General features: G+C 38.5%; 1 protein-coding gene and 1 long non-coding RNA gene across 5 annotated transcripts in view; one reads left to right on the forward strand and one right to left on the reverse strand.

Moving 5' to 3' along the window:
• LOC122489170 overlaps window positions 1-8,867 on the reverse strand; it is a 73,415-nt gene extending 64,548 nt beyond the window's left edge. For all 3 annotated transcript variants that reach the window (XR_006298855.1, XR_006298860.1, XR_006298848.1), the window contains exon 1: window positions 8,764-8,867. This is a non-coding gene — a long non-coding RNA (uncharacterized LOC122489170). The remainder of the gene's footprint in view (window positions 1-8,763) is intronic.
• SETD9 (SET domain containing 9) lies at window positions 8,795-16,067 on the forward strand. 2 transcript variants are annotated; one of them, XM_043590681.1, is made up of 6 exons: window positions 8,795-8,901; window positions 10,350-10,717; window positions 12,112-12,235; window positions 12,726-12,841; window positions 13,559-13,664; window positions 15,698-16,067. In XM_043590681.1, the coding sequence occupies exons 1-6, from the start codon at window positions 8,804-8,806 to the stop codon at window positions 15,783-15,785; spliced, it is 900 nt and encodes a 299-aa protein (XP_043446616.1). In that variant the 5' UTR covers window positions 8,795-8,803; the 3' UTR covers window positions 15,786-16,067. The 2 variants fall into 2 exon arrangements, with proteins under 2 accessions (XP_043446616.1, XP_043446626.1); XM_043590691.1 differs by having other exon boundaries at window positions 13,563-13,664.
• Window positions 16,068-17,193: the final 1,126 nt, after the last annotated feature.

The following is a 17,193-nucleotide window of genomic DNA, read 5'->3' on the forward strand; positions in this document are numbered from 1 at the left end:
ATAGACAACATGCTAAAAGATGTTTCTGGCTATATATAACTAGATACAATACTAAATTGGACATCTTTCGGCTCCAGAATTCAACCTCAAGAATGGGAAGTAAAAATACAAAGACATGTGATGAAGGATTATTTGTATTTTCTGAGATTGTGAGGCTTGTTAACAACTTCAACTGTTATGGTGATGGGTTAAGTTATAATGTGCATCACTGATTTACTCTGCCCCCTGTGCTGGTTTAATTACAACTCCTAACTTGTTCATTATTCCAGTATTTGTAGAAAGCTGAGGGCCAGCTTGGCTGGTGGTTTATAGGTTTAAGTACAAATAAATACCCACTTTATCTTTAAAATACATACACACATACATAGAAACAAAAAGAACAGAAGGTCTCAAATCATTGATGTAAGGTTCTACTAATCAAGCTGGAAAAAGAGGAGTAAAACCAAAGTAAGTAGAATGTATAATAGAGAACAGAAATTAATAAAATGGAAAATAGACAAACAAAAGAGAACATTAAGACAAAAGCTGTTTCTTTGGAGAAAAAAACCCGAGTTACAAAGATGAAGAAAAAGGAAAAAAAAAAATCACCAAAATCAGGAATCAAAGTGGGGTTCTCACTACAGATCATATATAAGACTATATTTATGAACAACTTTATGTCAAAAGTTTGACAGCATAAATAAACAAATTTCACGAAGAACCTTTTATCAAACTTGAAACAAAATGAAACAGAAATTTTCAAGAGTGCTTCATCTTTCAAGGAAATTGAATTCAGGAGGAGGGATCAAGATGGCAAAGTAAGAAGATCCTGAGCTCACTTCCTCCCATGGACATACCAAAATCTACAACTATGTAAAGAACAACTATCTTTGAAAACAAACTGAAGACTACCAGAACATGTCATACACAACTAAGGAAAAAAAGAAAAAGCCACATTAATATGGGTGGGAGGGGGTGAAGACATTATCTAATTAGTACCCACACCTCCTGCACAATGATCCCCTGCAGGAGGGTATCAAACATACAGGCCCTCCAAGAGAAACAAGGAGTCCAAGCCCCACATCTGGATCCCCAGTTAAGAGACTGGGAGCTAGAGAGCATTATGCTAAGCACAGGAAAGATGAGTGCCCATAATATCTGGCTTTGAAAACCAGTGGACTTATGTGTGGGAGACCCAGAAGGCAATAGGAAACCTATGTTCCATGCTTTAGGGCAGGTGCATAACCTCAATCATCCCAAGTTCCAGAGCAGAGGCAGCAGCTGGAAAAGCACCTGGGTGCTGAAAAGAGATTCACTGACCAATTTCAGGACATGTGCCAGAGGGGCAGGGATCTGTTAGAACATTCTCCAGAGATGGGTGTGTTACCAGACACCTTTTTCTTCTTCTTTTTTTTTTTTTTTTTTTTCCATTTCCCTTCTACCTAGCTGGTCCAGCCTGGCAGGAGCCATTTCTGACACTCTACCTACTGTGCTAACACCAATCACCTGGCCCCAGCCTTTCTCTGCAGATTGTGCCAGCCCAGCCCAGCACCCCTCCAAAGCAGCTCCCACCCTGCCACACCTGGGGGTGGAGGCAGCTGTACTGGAGCCCTGGCCTCCCACTACTCCCATCCCCAGCAAGCAACCTCCACCCCAGGGGAAAAGAGCCAAATACTAGGGCACCTGCAATAGTCACACCTGGAGGTCACAGCCAGCCACAGTGGAAGCCTATTCCACCCACACACATGGCCACAGCTGCTGCAGCAGGACTTCACAGCCAGCTGCACAAGGAGCCAACTCTGACACAAGCATGCCCATAGTGGTTATGGCCTGTACTCTCAGCCAGACAGACCAAGGACCAGCCCCACTCACCAGGACATCCAGAGTCGACATGGGTAGCCCTCACAAAAAGCTGCACAACTGCCCTGCACACCAGGGAGTTCACACCAAGTGCAAGCCAGCTATAAAAGAAGGGTACGTGCAGCCCACACAGGAGAGCCCTCTAAGGCACCTGGCTCAAGAATGAGGAGGTGGGAGAGGGGTTGCACAACTGGGCCTGACAGGACACTTTCTGCATAAAACCAATCTTTCAAAACTGAAAGATATAATTGATTTACCTAATACACAGAAACAAACCCAAACAGGCACAAGAAAGAGACAGAGGAATATGCTCAAGACAAGAGAACAAGACAAAACCTCAGAAAAAGAACTAAAGAAAAGAGAGAGAAGCAATATACCTGATAAAGGTTCAAATTAATTTTCACAAGATGTTCACCAAACTCGGGAGAATGGATGAACACACTGAGAACTTCAACAAAGACAAACAACATATAAAAAGAATCAATCAGAGCCCAAGAAAAACTGAAATGAAAAAACACACTAGAAGAAAATACCAGTGGATGAGATGATGCACAAGAATGGATCAGAAACCTGGATGACAGAATAGTGGAAACTACCCAACTGGAACAGCAAAAGGAAAAAAGAATCAAACACAATGAGGATAGCTTAAGGGACCTCTGGGGCAACATTCTCAGCAACAACATGTGGGAAGCAGAGAAACATTTGCATAATGGGTACCAGAAGAAGAGAGACATAAAGGGGTCAAAGACCTATCTGAAGAAATATTGACAGAAATTTCCCTGACGTGGTGAAGGAAACAGATATCCCATTCCAGGAAGCACAGAGTCCCAAACAAGATGAACCTAAAGAGACCCACACCAAGACACATAATAATCAGTGTCAACAGTTAAAGGCAAAATCTTTAAAGTAGCAACAGAAAAGCAACTAGTTATGTATATGGAGACCCTCAAAAAACTATCAGCTGATTTTTCAGATTTCACAGGCCAGAAGGAAGCAGTACAATATATTCAAGGTGTTGAAAGAAAAACATTTAAAACAAGAATATTCTACCTGACAAAGTTATCACTCAGAATTGAACAATAGATCAGAGCTTCTCAGATAAGCAAAAGCTAATGGAGTTCATTAACATCAAACCAGCCTTACAAGAAACCTTTAGGAAACTTCTTTACATGAAAAAAGAAAAGGCCATAACTAGAAATAAGAAAATTGTGAAAAAAAATAAAATGCAACTGGTAAAGGTAAACACATAGTAAAGATAAATGATCAACCAGAGTGAGTTATGAAGACTGAAAGACAAAAGTAGTAAAATCATCTAGACCCACAATAATTAAAGGATACACAACATATTAATATGTAAAATATAATATCAACAACATAAAATGTGGTAAGGGTGGTTAAACTATGGTGCTTTTAACTTGAACTTAAATGACCATCAACTTAAAACAGAATGAACCTCATGTTATATATAAACCACAAAACTAAATCCTATAAATAACAGATACACAAAAAAGGAATACAAACATAACACAAAGGAAAGTCACCAAATCACAAAGAAAGAGAGCGAGAGAAGGAACAGAGAAGAACAGCAAAAACAAACAGAAAACAACTGACAAAACAGCAGTAAGTACCTATCTATCAATAACTACATTAAATTAAATGAACCAAATGCTCCAAAGAAAAGGCATAAGGTGTGTAAATGGGTTAAAAAAAGAGAAAAAAAGAAAAAAAAGAAACATAAAAAACAAGACCCATCTATAAGCTGCCTACACAAGACTCACTTCAGATATAAAGACATACACAGACTGAAAGTGAAGAGATGGAAAAAGATAGCCCATGCAAATAGAAGTAAAAAGAAAGCTGGAGTAATACTTATATCAGACAAAAACACAGTAACACACAGACTGTAACTGAAGACAAAGAATGGCATTACAAAAGATAAAAGTATCAACCAAACCAAAGAATATAACACCTATAAACATCTATGCACCCAACACAGGGGCACCTAACATATAAAGCAATATTAACAGACATAAAGGTGAGAATTGACAGTAAATGAAATAATAGCAGTGACATTGGTGGATAGATCATCCAGACAGAAAATCAACAAGGAAACAGTGGTTTTAAACGACACATTACACCAGGTGGACTTAATAGATATACAGAGCATTCCATCCCCAAACAGCAGACTACACATTCTTTTCAAGTGTACAGGGAATACTCTCCCAATAGATCACATGTTAGGCCACAAAACAAGTCTCAATAAATTTAAGAAGAATTAAATAATATCAAGCATTTTTTCTGACCACACAGTATGAAACTAGAAATCACTTGCAAGAAAAAAAATGGAAAAAAACAAACAAACAAACAAAAAACAAATGAAGGCCAAACAACATTCTACTTAACAACCAATGGGCTAATAAAAAAATCAAAGGGGAAATTTAAAAAATATCTTAAGACAGGGGCGCCTGAGTGGCTCAGTCAGTTAAGCATCTGACTTCGGTCAGATTATGATCTCACGGTTCATGAGTTTGAGCCCCGCATCGGGCTCTGTGCTGACAGCTCAGAGCCTGGAGCCTGCTTTGGATTCTGTGTGTGTCTCTCTCTCTGCTCTCCCCCACTCATTCTCTGTCTCTCTCTCTCTTTCAAAAATAAATTAAAAACATTAAAAAAAAATGTTACTAAATACCTTAAGACAAATGAAAATGGAAACACAATGGTCCACAACCTGCAGGATGCAGACAACACAGTTCTAAGAGGAAAGCTTATAGCAATACAGGCCAATCTCAAGAAACAAGAAAAATCTCAAATAAACTTACACCTAAAAGAACTAGAAAAAGAACAAACTAATGTTGTAGAAGAAAGGAAATAAAGATCACAGAGGATATTAATGAAATACAGAGCTGGTTGTTTGAAAACATAAACAAAATCAACAAATCATTATGCAGACTTACAAGAAAAAAACAAAGAGGGCCCAAATAAATAAAATCAGAAATGAGAGAGAAGTTACAATGAACACCACAGAAATATAAAGGATTATAAGAAAAATCCTGCAATTATAGGCTAACAAATAGGAAAAACCAGAAGACATAGGTAAATTACAAACATACAATCTTCCAAGACTGAATCAAGAATAGAAAATCTGATCAAACCTATAACTAGTAATGAAGTTGAATCAGTAATCAAAAAACTCTCAATACACAAGAATCCAAGACCATGACATATCAGATAAAGGGTTAGTATCCAAAATCTATAAAGAACTTATCAAACTCAACACCCCCCCAAAAAATAATCCAGTGAAGAAATCAGCAAAAGACATGAATAGACACTTCTCCAAAGAAGACATCCAGATGACAACCAACACATGAAAAAATGTTCCACATCCCTCATCATCAGGGAAATACAAATTAAAACCACACTGAGATACCACCTCACACCTGTCAGAATGGCTAACATTAACAACTCAGGCAACAACAGACACTGGCCAGGATGCGGAGAAAGAGGATCTCTTTCGCACTGCTGGTGGGAATGCAAACTGGTGCAGCCAAGTATGGACGTTCCTCAAAAAATTAAAACCAGAACTACCCAATGACCCAGAAATTGCACTACTAGGTATGTATCCAAGGGATACAGGTATGCTGTTTCAAAGGGGCACATGCACCCCAATGTTTATAGCAGAGCTATCAACAACATCAAAGCATGGAAAGAGTCCAAATGTCCACCGATGGATGAATGGATAAAGAAAATGTTGTGTGTGTATATATATATATATATATATATATATATATATATACACACACACACACACACACACACACACACAATGGAGTATTACTCAGCAATCAAGAAGACTGAAATCCTGCCATTTGCAATTACATGGATGGAACTAGAGGGTATTATGCTAAGCGAAATTAGTCAGAGAAAGACATATCATATGACTTCACTCATGAGGAACTTAAGGTACAAAAAAGATGAACATAAGGGAAAGGAAGCAAAAATAATATAAAAATAGGGAGGGGGACAAAACGTAAGAGACTCTTAAATATGGAGAACAAACAGAGGATTTGCTGGAGGGGTTGTGGGTGGGGGGATGGGCTAAATGGGTAAGGGGCATTAAGGAATCTACTCCTGAAATCACTGTTGCACTATATGCTAACTTGGATGTACATTAAAAAAATAAATAAATAATTTTTAAGAAGGCATCATACTCCCCGATCTCAAACTATGCTATAAAGCCATAATAATCAAAACAGTGTGATCTGGCACAAACCCAGACATATAGATCAACAGAATAGACTAGAGTCCAGGAAAAACCTGACACTTATGCAGTCAATTAATTTTCAACACAGAAAATAAGAATATACAATGAGGAAGAGACAGTCTATTCAATAATTTGGTCCTGAGAAAACTGGAGAGCTACTTGCAAAACAACAAAACTAGACCACTTTCTTACACCACATACGAAATTAAACTAAAATGGGTTAAAGACTTAAATGTGAAACCATAAAACTCTTAGAAGAAAATATAGGCAGTAAGCTCCTGGACATCAGTGTTAGCAGTATTTTTTTGGATCTGCATCCTCAGGCAAGGACACCAAGAGCAAAAATAAATGGGACTACATCAAACTAAAAAACTTTTGCACAGTGAAGGAAAACATCAACAAAATGAGAGGCAACCTACTAAATGGAAGAAGACATTTGCAACTAATAAAACAATAAAGGGTTAATATCCAAAATATATAAAGAACTGATACAACTCAATAAAAAAAAAATCCAATTAAAAAGTGGGTAGAGAACCTGAATAGACATTTCTCCAAAGACATACAGATGGCCAAGAGACACATGAAAAGATACTCGTTACTAATCTTCAGTAAATGCCAATCAAAACCACAATGAGATATCACCTCACACCTGTCAGAATGTTTAGTATCAAAAAGACCAGGAATAACAAGTGTCAGCAAAGATGCAGAGAAAAGGGAAACCTTGTGTACTGTTGGTGGGAATGCAAAATGGTGCAGCTTCAATGGGAAATAGTCTGGAGTTCCCCCCAAAAATTAAAAATAGAAATACCATACATTTCAACAATTTCACAGCTGCGAAGCAAACAAAATCACTAACTGGAAAAGATATATGCACCGCCATGTTCACTGCAACATTATTTACAATAGCCAAGATATGTAAACAACCTGAATGTCCACTATCAAAACATGAATGAAGAATATGTGGTGGGGCACCTGGGTGGCTCAGTCAGTTAAGCGTCCAACATGGGCTCAGGTCATGATCTCACAGTTAAGGGGTCCAAGCCCCGCATTGGGCTCTGTGCTGACACCTCAGAGCCTGGAGACTGTTTCGGATTCTGTGTCTCCCTCTCTCTCTGCCCCTCCCCTGCTCATGCTGTGTCTCAAAAATAAACAAACATTACAAAAAAATTTTTTTAAAAGAATATGTGGTATAAATATATACAATGGAATATTACTCAGCCATAAAAAAAGAATTCTTGCTATTTCAAAACCGGTAACAACTTTGTATGGTGACATATGGTAGCTAGACTTCTGATGGAGATCACTTACTAATGTATATAAATGTTGAATCACTATGTACACCTGAAACTAATATTGTATGACAACTGTACTTCAATTTTAAAAACTGAATTCATTATCAAAGAAAACTACAAACCCAAATGGTTTCACTGGTGAATTCTATCAACATTCAAGGAAGGAATAACACCATTCCTATACAAATGTTTTGGTCTTTTTTCACAAGTAGAGGAAAAGAGAATACTTCTCAATCCATTTTATGAGGTCAGCAAAAGTCTAACACCAAAACCTGAAAACAAAACTACAAACAAGCCACGACACTGAAAATTTTATAACACACTTCGAAATAAATTTGAGACAACAAAAGCATATAAAAACCTATAGAGTATGACCAATGTGTTACTCATAACTATCTAGCTATCTCAATCCAAGCATGGTGTAACATCTGACAATGTATAATTCATACATTAACAAAAGAACATAGAGAAATTATGTGATCACCTCAGTAAATAGCAAAGAAAAGCATGTGATACTCATCAACTTAAAACAAAAATTCTTGACAAACCAAAACTAGAAGAGAACTTTTTAGATTCGAACTACACTTACCAGAAAATTAAATAGTAATAAACGATGTTAAAACCGTAGAAACAGAATAATAAAGTGTAATTATACAAACTAATATGGAGAAACTCCAAAATACATTTTTGAATAAATAAAAGAAGTTGTGGATATTTGTAACAGCTTTAAAACATTCACACATATATCTATGATTTTCTGTAGGAATACAGAACACATAGAAATAAGACTGAAATAAGACAAACACATAGAAATAAGACTGGTAGAAAACACATCAGTCTGATAACTTTTTTTATGTTTATTGATTTATTTTCGAGAGAGACAGAGACAGAGTGTGAGCGGGGGAAGGGCAGAGATAGAGGGAGACACACAATCCGAAGCAAGCTCCAGGCTGCGAGCCGTCAGCGCAGAGCCCTACATCGCGCTTGAACCCACCAAGCTTAACCGACTGAGCCACCCAGGCACCCCATAAATTGTTAACAAACACGTACTGATTTCAGAGATTCTTGTAGTTTGCATCCACTGGAACTAAGCGTGGTCTGAACTTCTCCGAAGTGGGTGTGTGTGTGTGCGCGCGCGTGTGTGTAAATACACGAGCGAATGGAGAAAGAAAAGGGGAATAGAGGGCTTCCCTCAGCTATACGCACCTACGATTCAGCCAGCTGAGGTCAATAAAGGAGAGGGACGGAGGCCATAAGATCCAAGGGAGTCCCAGGGCAAAGGAGCAAGGCACTGAAGGCGGAGACCCAAGAGGGGCGGGACGGCGTGGCCTCCGCTCCTCCCCGGACCAGGGCGGGCCCGAGACTGTGGCCCACCTCTCCGGCGCTGTCCTCGTTACAGCGCCGCGGGACGGCCATGCCGGGCCGCCTGCTGCGGGGCCTGTGGCAGCGATGGCGTCGTTACAAGTACCGCTTCGTCCCTTGGATCGCGCTGAACCTAAACCACAACCCGAGGTGAGAGGGCGAGGCCGGCAGACCAGGGACGTCTTCTTTCAGCCCCACGACGCCACCAGGGCCGCTGAACTGGAGGCATGTGGGCCCTAAGTGGGCGGAACCTCCGGCGAAAAGCGCTTTAAACGGCGGTCTCTGGTGGGCGGAGCCTCAGGCGACCCTGGGGCCCGAGGTGGGCGGGCCCGTAGCGAGCAGAACCTGAGGTGGGGCGGGGCCTGAAGTGGGCGAAGCCGAGGCTGGTGGAGTCGGAGGACAGCTGGGATACCGAAGACCGTGGGGAGCCTTGGGAGGGTGGGACCTGAGGCCTACTCTCCCAGAGTACCCCGCGCTGTGAGGTCTTTGAGGCGGGCGTACCTCACGGGCAGTGCGGCTTGTGCTCTCCTTTAGAGGTCTTCGCTGACGGGCGTTTCTGTCCGGGCAAAAAATAGAAACTTTTGAAAAAGAGCAAAGTTTATACAGCGTGCGGGTGCATGGCCTTCTCTCCGCCAGGGCATACTTCAAAGTTCCTTAGAAAAGCCAAACTGAGGTTTATTTTCATAGCTCCATAGTTTATATGGTGAAAGCAGCCCGGCTTGGATGTGAGGATAACAACTTGCTGACGCAGAAAAACGAGCAAAATGTCACTAAAAACACGTCCGAATGTGGGGTTTAGAATAGTCCATGCCTGAAGAAAGGGATCTAGTTGAGTGGGTGGCGGTGGAGTCACTGTTAATTCTGGCTCTAGTAAGTGGCATGGTAGCGATCGTGAAGAAGCTCACGTAATGCTCACTTAAATAGGCAAAGCTAGCTCCACTGAAGGCCAGTTAATAACCGAAGAGCTTTTCCAAAGTTTGATTCCGCGGAAACGTGAATTCAGGGCCACCGTTGCTATAGAATTGTGAAGCGGAATGGCTTTCTTTTTGTCAAGAACTAAAAAATAATACCATTATGCGAGTAAAAATGATGCAGCCATTAAAGAAGTAAGTATTCCCGGGAGAGAATGTGACAAAGTATATGTTAAATTTGTCTTTGTAATTAAATGCCTATAAAATATATGAGGATTCTTATGCGATATTCACATAATGGCCATGGATGTAGTGGGAAGAAGAACTAGTTCTGTTTGAGCTGTGGCTTTCCAGCTTAACAGCTTTAGGATCTTGGGCAAGCACCCCAACGTCAAGCCTCAGTTTCCCTGTCTGCAAAGATGAGATAATGAATGTAAGGACCCAACAGCATTTGGTACAGATAGACTTTTCACAGATAACCGGCTATTTGTAACTTGGGTAGGTATTGCCAGGAGTTAGCGAACTAGAACTATCCCCAAACAATTCTTTCTTGAACTTTTTAGTTTTATGCCCTTCAAACACGTGAGAATAATCATCATTAAGCCCAGTAACTTAGAAGGCATGAAGGCATGAAGCCTGACTTTTATCACTTGAAGGGTAGTGAATGGAAACTTTTCCTGTTTTCAGGACCGTCCGATATGTTCCAGAGGAATCCAAAGACAAAGTTATCTCAGATGAAGATGTCCTAGGAACATTACTGAAAGTTTTCCAGGCTCTGTTCATTAATGATTTCAATAAGCAATCAGATATCTTGACTATGCTTCCAGAAACCGTTAAATCAAAATATCATGACCTACTGTCAGTTCAACATCCAAGGGTGAAACTGCTTGAATACAGACATCAACAGCAAAATATCTTTAAACCAGAAGAAATTCTTTATAAGACACTGGGTTTCAGTGTTGCCCGAGCAACTAGCTCATTGATTTCTGCTGGAAAAGGTGTCTTCGTTACCAGAGGATTGGTACCAAAAGGCGCGGTTGTAGCTATGTATCCTGGTAATGACACAATTAGTGCTTTGCCAAGAGTTTCCTATTTATCAGTTAATATAAGTCCAACAAAATACTTACTCTTATAATCCTTTGAGTAAGGAGTTGAATTAGAAACTGAGATTTCCACACATTTGTAAATCCTGATTTCGAAAATAACTACAAATTATTTTATGTGCTAGAAAGCATCCTTGAGTATTTATTTGAATAAAAGCACTTTTCTTTTAAGGAAATTTTTGTAGTCAATGTTTAAATGTAGAATATAGTATGGCCTACTTTGATAAGATGAATTACTTAGAAAGCACTAGAGAATAAGTCAGTTGGCTTACATAATTGATAACTAAAGGTAAAAATAGTACGGGTTAAAACAGGTATGACAGAGTTTAAACCTGTAAATCAATAAATACCTTCCTGCCATTTCTACACTTTGAAAGTAAAGCAGCTTCTTTGCAAAAAGATCATTGACTAGAATGCTTAGTAGGGTATGTTATTTGTTAAACTAAGATTACATTATTTGTAAATGTTTAATTCAGACATGTTTTCAAAAAGTCATTCTATTTTCTCATTTTACATCCCTAAGCAAAAGAGTTGGTTTCCTCCTACACAACTAACTCTGTAAAGGCTAAATAGAACAAGCTGGCAACAAATTAATACTAGAATAAATTTAATAGATTAGGATGCCAGTAACATAGGACACACTCAGTAAATACTAATTTTCTCCTTTCCTCTACTGCTAGCGAAAGGGGAAACAACCTGAATATCAGATTCATTTATTCCCATTTTGTCTACATTATTTAACTGGTTATTAACAAATACATTTCTTAAAAGACTTTTTTTTTTTTTTTTTTTTTTTTTTTGAGAGAGAGAGGGCACAAGTCAGTGAGGGGCAGAGAGAAAACAAGCTCACCTGAAGCAGGGCTGGAGCTCACCTGAGGCAAAGCAGGGCTCGAGTTGACCGATGTGGAACTCGAACTCACTACTGTGAGATCATGACCTGGGCTGAAGCTCGATGCTTAACCACTGAGCCACCCAGGAACCCAAAAGACTTTAATGGGTGTCAAATAACACTCTACTTTAAAAAGCAAAAACAAAACAAAACAAAAAGCCCCTATAATTTTGTAAAGCTGAATCTCAAATGTGGTGTTCACATTTTAATTAATCAAAATAGTCACATTTTATTTGGCTATGTGAACAAGTTGATTCTCTGCTCCATTTACTTTTGGGCACTCTTTAAAGGGAAGAAGTAGCCAAAGAGAATGTGATAATCTAGACTGGAGTAAAATATTAGAAAAAGGTAGACAAAATAAAATAGTTCATTTCATGTTATGTTTATTTTCCAGAGAGAGGTGCTTATCATGATGTTAATAATTTTTACATATTGCTATGTCCTTATCTTATAATAGGTACAGTATATCAGAAGTATGAGCCAATCTTTTTCCAATCCATTGGAAATCCATTTATTTTTAGGTGCCTGGATGGGGTACTTATTGATGGAAATGACAAAGGAATATCAAAAGTCGTATACAGGTAAGTTAGTGCCCATGTTCAAACATAACGATAGGACACAGAGCCACAGGAAAATGACCATGACCCTGGCCTTTTCACTTTAAATAAAAATCTGTTTAGACAGCTGCTAAGTGGCAACTCAGCTGCTCTATTGACTAGACAAAACTTTTTTTTTAATTTTTTTTTTTAATTTATTTTTGAGACAGAGAAGGACAGAGCATGAACGGGGGAGGGTCAGAGAGAGGGAGACACAGAATCTGAAGCAGGCTCCAGGCTCCAAGCTGTCTGTCAGCACAGAGCCCGACCCGGGGCTCGAACTCAGGGACTGTGAGATCATGACCTGAGCCGAAATTGGACGCTTAACTGACTGAACCACCCAGGCATCCCAGACTAGACAAAACTTTTTAAGAGAAATTGGATTTGTTCAATTCTAGGATTAATTTTGTACTTTTGGATTTTACTGTAAGACATAAAAGAACAATCTCTTACCTAATGCTTTCACCTGTTTCAGATCTTGCAATGGGAGGGATCAACTTGGTCCTTTAAAAATGAGTGACAGTACATGGCTAACATCAGAAATTTGTAATCCACTTGCTGTAGGACAGTATGTCAACAATTGTTCAAATGGTAAGTTGACATTATGGGTCTGTGAGACAAGATATAAATATAGCAGTAGTAATTTTCCTCCTTTGCTATATGACTGAGTGCCAGAGGCAGTTAAATTTAACATCTCAGCTTTTCAAAGCCTGTAAATAAATTGTAATGCTGAGAAGGCAGATATTAAAGAAGTTGGGGAAATAATGATATACATTAATTGGAATTCTTTAATTTACTATTTTTCTTCTGGTTTTTCAGTAAATATAGGTAACTGATAAATGCTCCTTTGATCATTATTATTTTAGCATTTTTTAATAGTTAAAAAAAGAGAGCATTAGAGATCATTTTGTCAGAGCCTCAGTAGAACCTTGTAGGTTAAACTAGACTGGTATCCCCTTTCTGTTGCTACTTTTGTGAATCACTTACCTTCTCTAGGGCTTGACTTTCCTAAAAATATAAGTTTGATCTCGCCTACATTTAGCATAGGTTTTGGTGTTAGGGAGATATGAACTTGAAACCTGACTTTTCTACGTAACCTTCAATCTTTCTGAGTCTCTGTTTTCTGATCTTCAAAAAGTAAATAATAAAACATACATAATCTAGTAATGCCTGGAAGGTAATAGTGATTATTAATTTGAAAATGTTCTAATAATTTAGAAAACCATGCATCAAGTGTTAAAATTCAGTTCTGTTTTCCATGACCTTTTTTAAAACGGCTATTTCTAAAAATTATATACTTGTTCCTAGACAGAGCCGCTAATGTCTGTTACCAGGAATTTGATGTGCCTGCAGTTTTTCCTATAGAGCTAAAACAGTATCTTCCAAACATTGCCTACAGCTGTGACAAACAAAGGTTGGTCTTTTCCTATCCCCTGTGTTCTGCTGTACTCAAAAAACATGTATATTCGAGGGTGCCTGGGTGGCTCAGTTGGTTGAGCATCTAGCTCTTGATCTCAGCTCAGGTCATGATCTCACGGTTTGTGGGTTCGAGCCCCACATAGGGCTCTGCACTGACAATGTGGACCTGCCTGGGATTCTCTCTCTCACCGCCCCCCACCCCTGCCTCTCTTGTGTGTCCTCTCTCAAAATAAATACATAAACTTAAAAAAAAATTTGTTTAAATATATATATATATTCCAAGAAAAAGCTATACAGAACTTGGAATAATTTCTCTTAGGAAAAAATTATAACTTAAATTTTGATTTTCATCATACCTTAATGTATTAATGTAGGCTCATTTGAAGTTTAATATTTTTCATTAACTTAGCTCATTCTGCTTCTTATTACCCATTTTCGTTCTATGTAGTCCTTTATAAGTATCAACCTTAAATTTTTTTTCAAGTGATTCATTGTTACTTTTCTACTTACAAAATCTTCAAGTACAGTTTTTAATCATTTTAAGCATTATGTTCTTCATCTCACTTGAGAACACCCCGTTGAAGAAAAAGGCTAAATTACACTATTCTTTCTTTTGCTCATTTCACTATTCCATTTGGAAACTTAATGAAAAATGAGGAAATATTCAGGGGCACCTGGGTGGCTCAGTCAGTTAAGTGCCTGACTTTTGGCTCACAGTTCATGGGTTTGGGCCCCGTGTTAGACTCTGTGCTGACAGCTCAGAGCGTTGAGCCTGCTTCGGATTCTGTGTCTACCTCTCTCCCTGCTCCTCCCCGACTCACACTGTCTCTCTCTCTTTCTCTCTCAAAAAAATAAACATTAAAAAAAAAGAGGAAATATTCAGAAAATACATATTATTAATGTAACATTTCTATTCAATAAGTGGAAAGTCTGAAAGTGTTCAAGTAACAATTTCTAAATGTAAGTAATTCTGTAGAGTTCTTTATCAACAGTGCTATAGGAAAATATAATCTTTATGTCATGTCACTGAGCTGCCAGGTGCTAGCAAACTTTATTTTTTATGGGCCCCATTAAATTGTCCTTTTAAGATGAAAGAGATTTAAAACTTAGACTGTTCTTTGGGGGCACCTGGGTGGCTCAGTTGGTTGAGCGTCCAACTTTCAATTTCAGCTCAGGTCATGATCCCAGGGTTATGGAATCAAGCCCCTCGTTGGGCTTCACACTGAGTATAGAGCCTGCTTAAGATTCTCTCTCTCTCTCTCTCTCTCTCTCTCTCTCTCTCTCTCCCTCCCTCCCTCCCCCCCCTCCCCCCCGTTCCCTTCTCCCCGACTCCTACTCTGTCTAAAAACACAACAAACTTTGACTATTCTCTGTACTTGATACATACTCTGTCTCTATGTGTGTGTATGTAACAGTTGGGTTTTTTTTTTTAGCTATATGCTCTGGAGCATAATATCACTACTGTTCAACAAGTACAGGAAAAGTTAACTGAGTAGGAACATTGAAGGTTACTTATGTCTTACGGTGTTCATAAAAGTATTTTTTTTAATCCCAATTAATTTTAAGTAATGTTTTCATCTTTGCAGAATACAAAGATACAAATTAATTTTAAAATGTTAAACCACAGGGGCACCTGGGTGGCTCAGTCGGTTAAGCGACAGTTAAGCGTCTGATGTCGGCTCAGGTCATGATCTCACAGTTCGTGGGTTCGAGCCCAGCATTGGGCTCAATGCTGACACCTCAAAGCCTGGAGCCTGCTTTGGATTGTGTCTCCTTCTCTCTCTGCCTCCCCCCTGCTCATGCTCTGTCTCTCAAAAATAAATGTTAAAAAAAAATGGTTTTTTTAAACTTACTGATTTGTGGTCTCCATCAGGGATAAGAACTATTTCTTCGTGGAAATCAAATAGCTAAGACAATAGTAAAAAATTTGAATAAAATTATGTCTATAACAGCTAAATTGGTTATATTAAAAATATGAGCTTGGATTTGTTAATACTTCTAACTTTTGTGTATTCTTTTTGTCCTCAGCCCACTTCGATGTGTCATTCTTGTAGCACTCAGGGACATCAAACAAGGAGAAGAGCTTTTTTCAAACTACTATACAATTGTCAGCTAACTATGAATTAGAAATTAGGTTTTCTATTCAGCTATTTATTCTAAATGTTTTTGTTAATTGTATCTCTGAGTTCCACCTATAGAACAAATATTTTGAGGCCTAATTGGAGTGGGAATTTTTGGTTTTTATTGATGTTAATGTGTTTATATTAAAAGCTATTTCCTTCATTACAATTTCAAATTTATAATGCAATTATAATTTTAATTGGCTTTCACCTAAAAACACAGTAGCTTATTAAATTAAAACCTACTGCCTGAAATTAAAATTTCAATTTTTCTTTTATTTTGTATCTCTGTGGTTTATAAAATTTTAACCAAATCATCACCATTTCTTGCACTGTTGATGTGTACAAACTTCTTTAAAAACTCTATTTTTAGGGGCGCCTGGGTGGCGCAGTCGGTTAAGCGTCCGACTTCAGCCAGGTCACGATCTCGCGGTCCGTGAGTTCGAGCCCCGCGTCGGGCTCTGGGCTGATGGCTCGGAGCCTGGAGCCTGTTTCCGATTCTGTGTCTCCCTCTCTCTCTGCCCCTCCCCCGTTCATGCTCTGTCTCTCTCTGTCCCAAAAATAAATAAAAAACGTTGAAAAAAAAAATTAAAAAAAAAAAAAAAACACTCTATTTTTAGACCTACCCTATGACCCAGCAGTAGCACTGCTAGGAATTTACCCAAGGGATACAGGAGTACTGATGCATAGGGACACTTGTACCCCAATGTTTATAGCAGCACTCTCAACAATAGCCAAATTATGGAAAGAGCCTAAATGTCCATCAACTGATGAATGGATAAAGAAATTGTGGTTTATATACACAATGGAATACTACGTGGCAATGAGAAAAAATGAAATATGGCCTTTTGTAGCAACGTGGATGGAACTGGAGAGTGTGATGCTAAGTGAAATAAGCCATACAGAGAAAGACGGATACCATATGGTTTCACTCTTATGTGGATCCTGAGAAACTTAACAGAAACCCATGGGGGAGGGGAAGGAAAAAAAAAAAAAAAAAAGAGGTTAGAGTGGGAGAGAGCCAAAGCATAAGATACTCTTAAAAACTGAGAACAAACTGAGGGTTGATGGGGGGTGGGAGGGTGGGTGATGGGTATTGAAGAAGGCATTTTTGGGGGATGAGCACTGAGTGTTGTATGGAAACCAATTTGACAATAAATTTCATAAAAAATAAAATAAAAATAAAAACTCTATTTTTATATTATAAACTAAAGCCAAAAATATATGTTGTTGCCATGAGTTGTGTGTGTGTGTGTGTGTGTGTGTGTGTGTGTGTGATTTAAGGATTGTTTTAGCTTTTAGCATGGAAATAAAGTCATAAGATAGTGGTGATGGGAGGAACATGTATTCCCCATTCTCTTTTTTTTTTTTAAGTTTATTTATTTATTTTGAGAGAGAGCTAGC

The sequence above is a fragment of the Prionailurus bengalensis genome, chromosome A1 (assembly GCF_016509475.1).
Source record: "Prionailurus bengalensis isolate Pbe53 chromosome A1, Fcat_Pben_1.1_paternal_pri, whole genome shotgun sequence".
Taxonomy (NCBI): domain Eukaryota; kingdom Metazoa; phylum Chordata; class Mammalia; order Carnivora; family Felidae; genus Prionailurus; species Prionailurus bengalensis.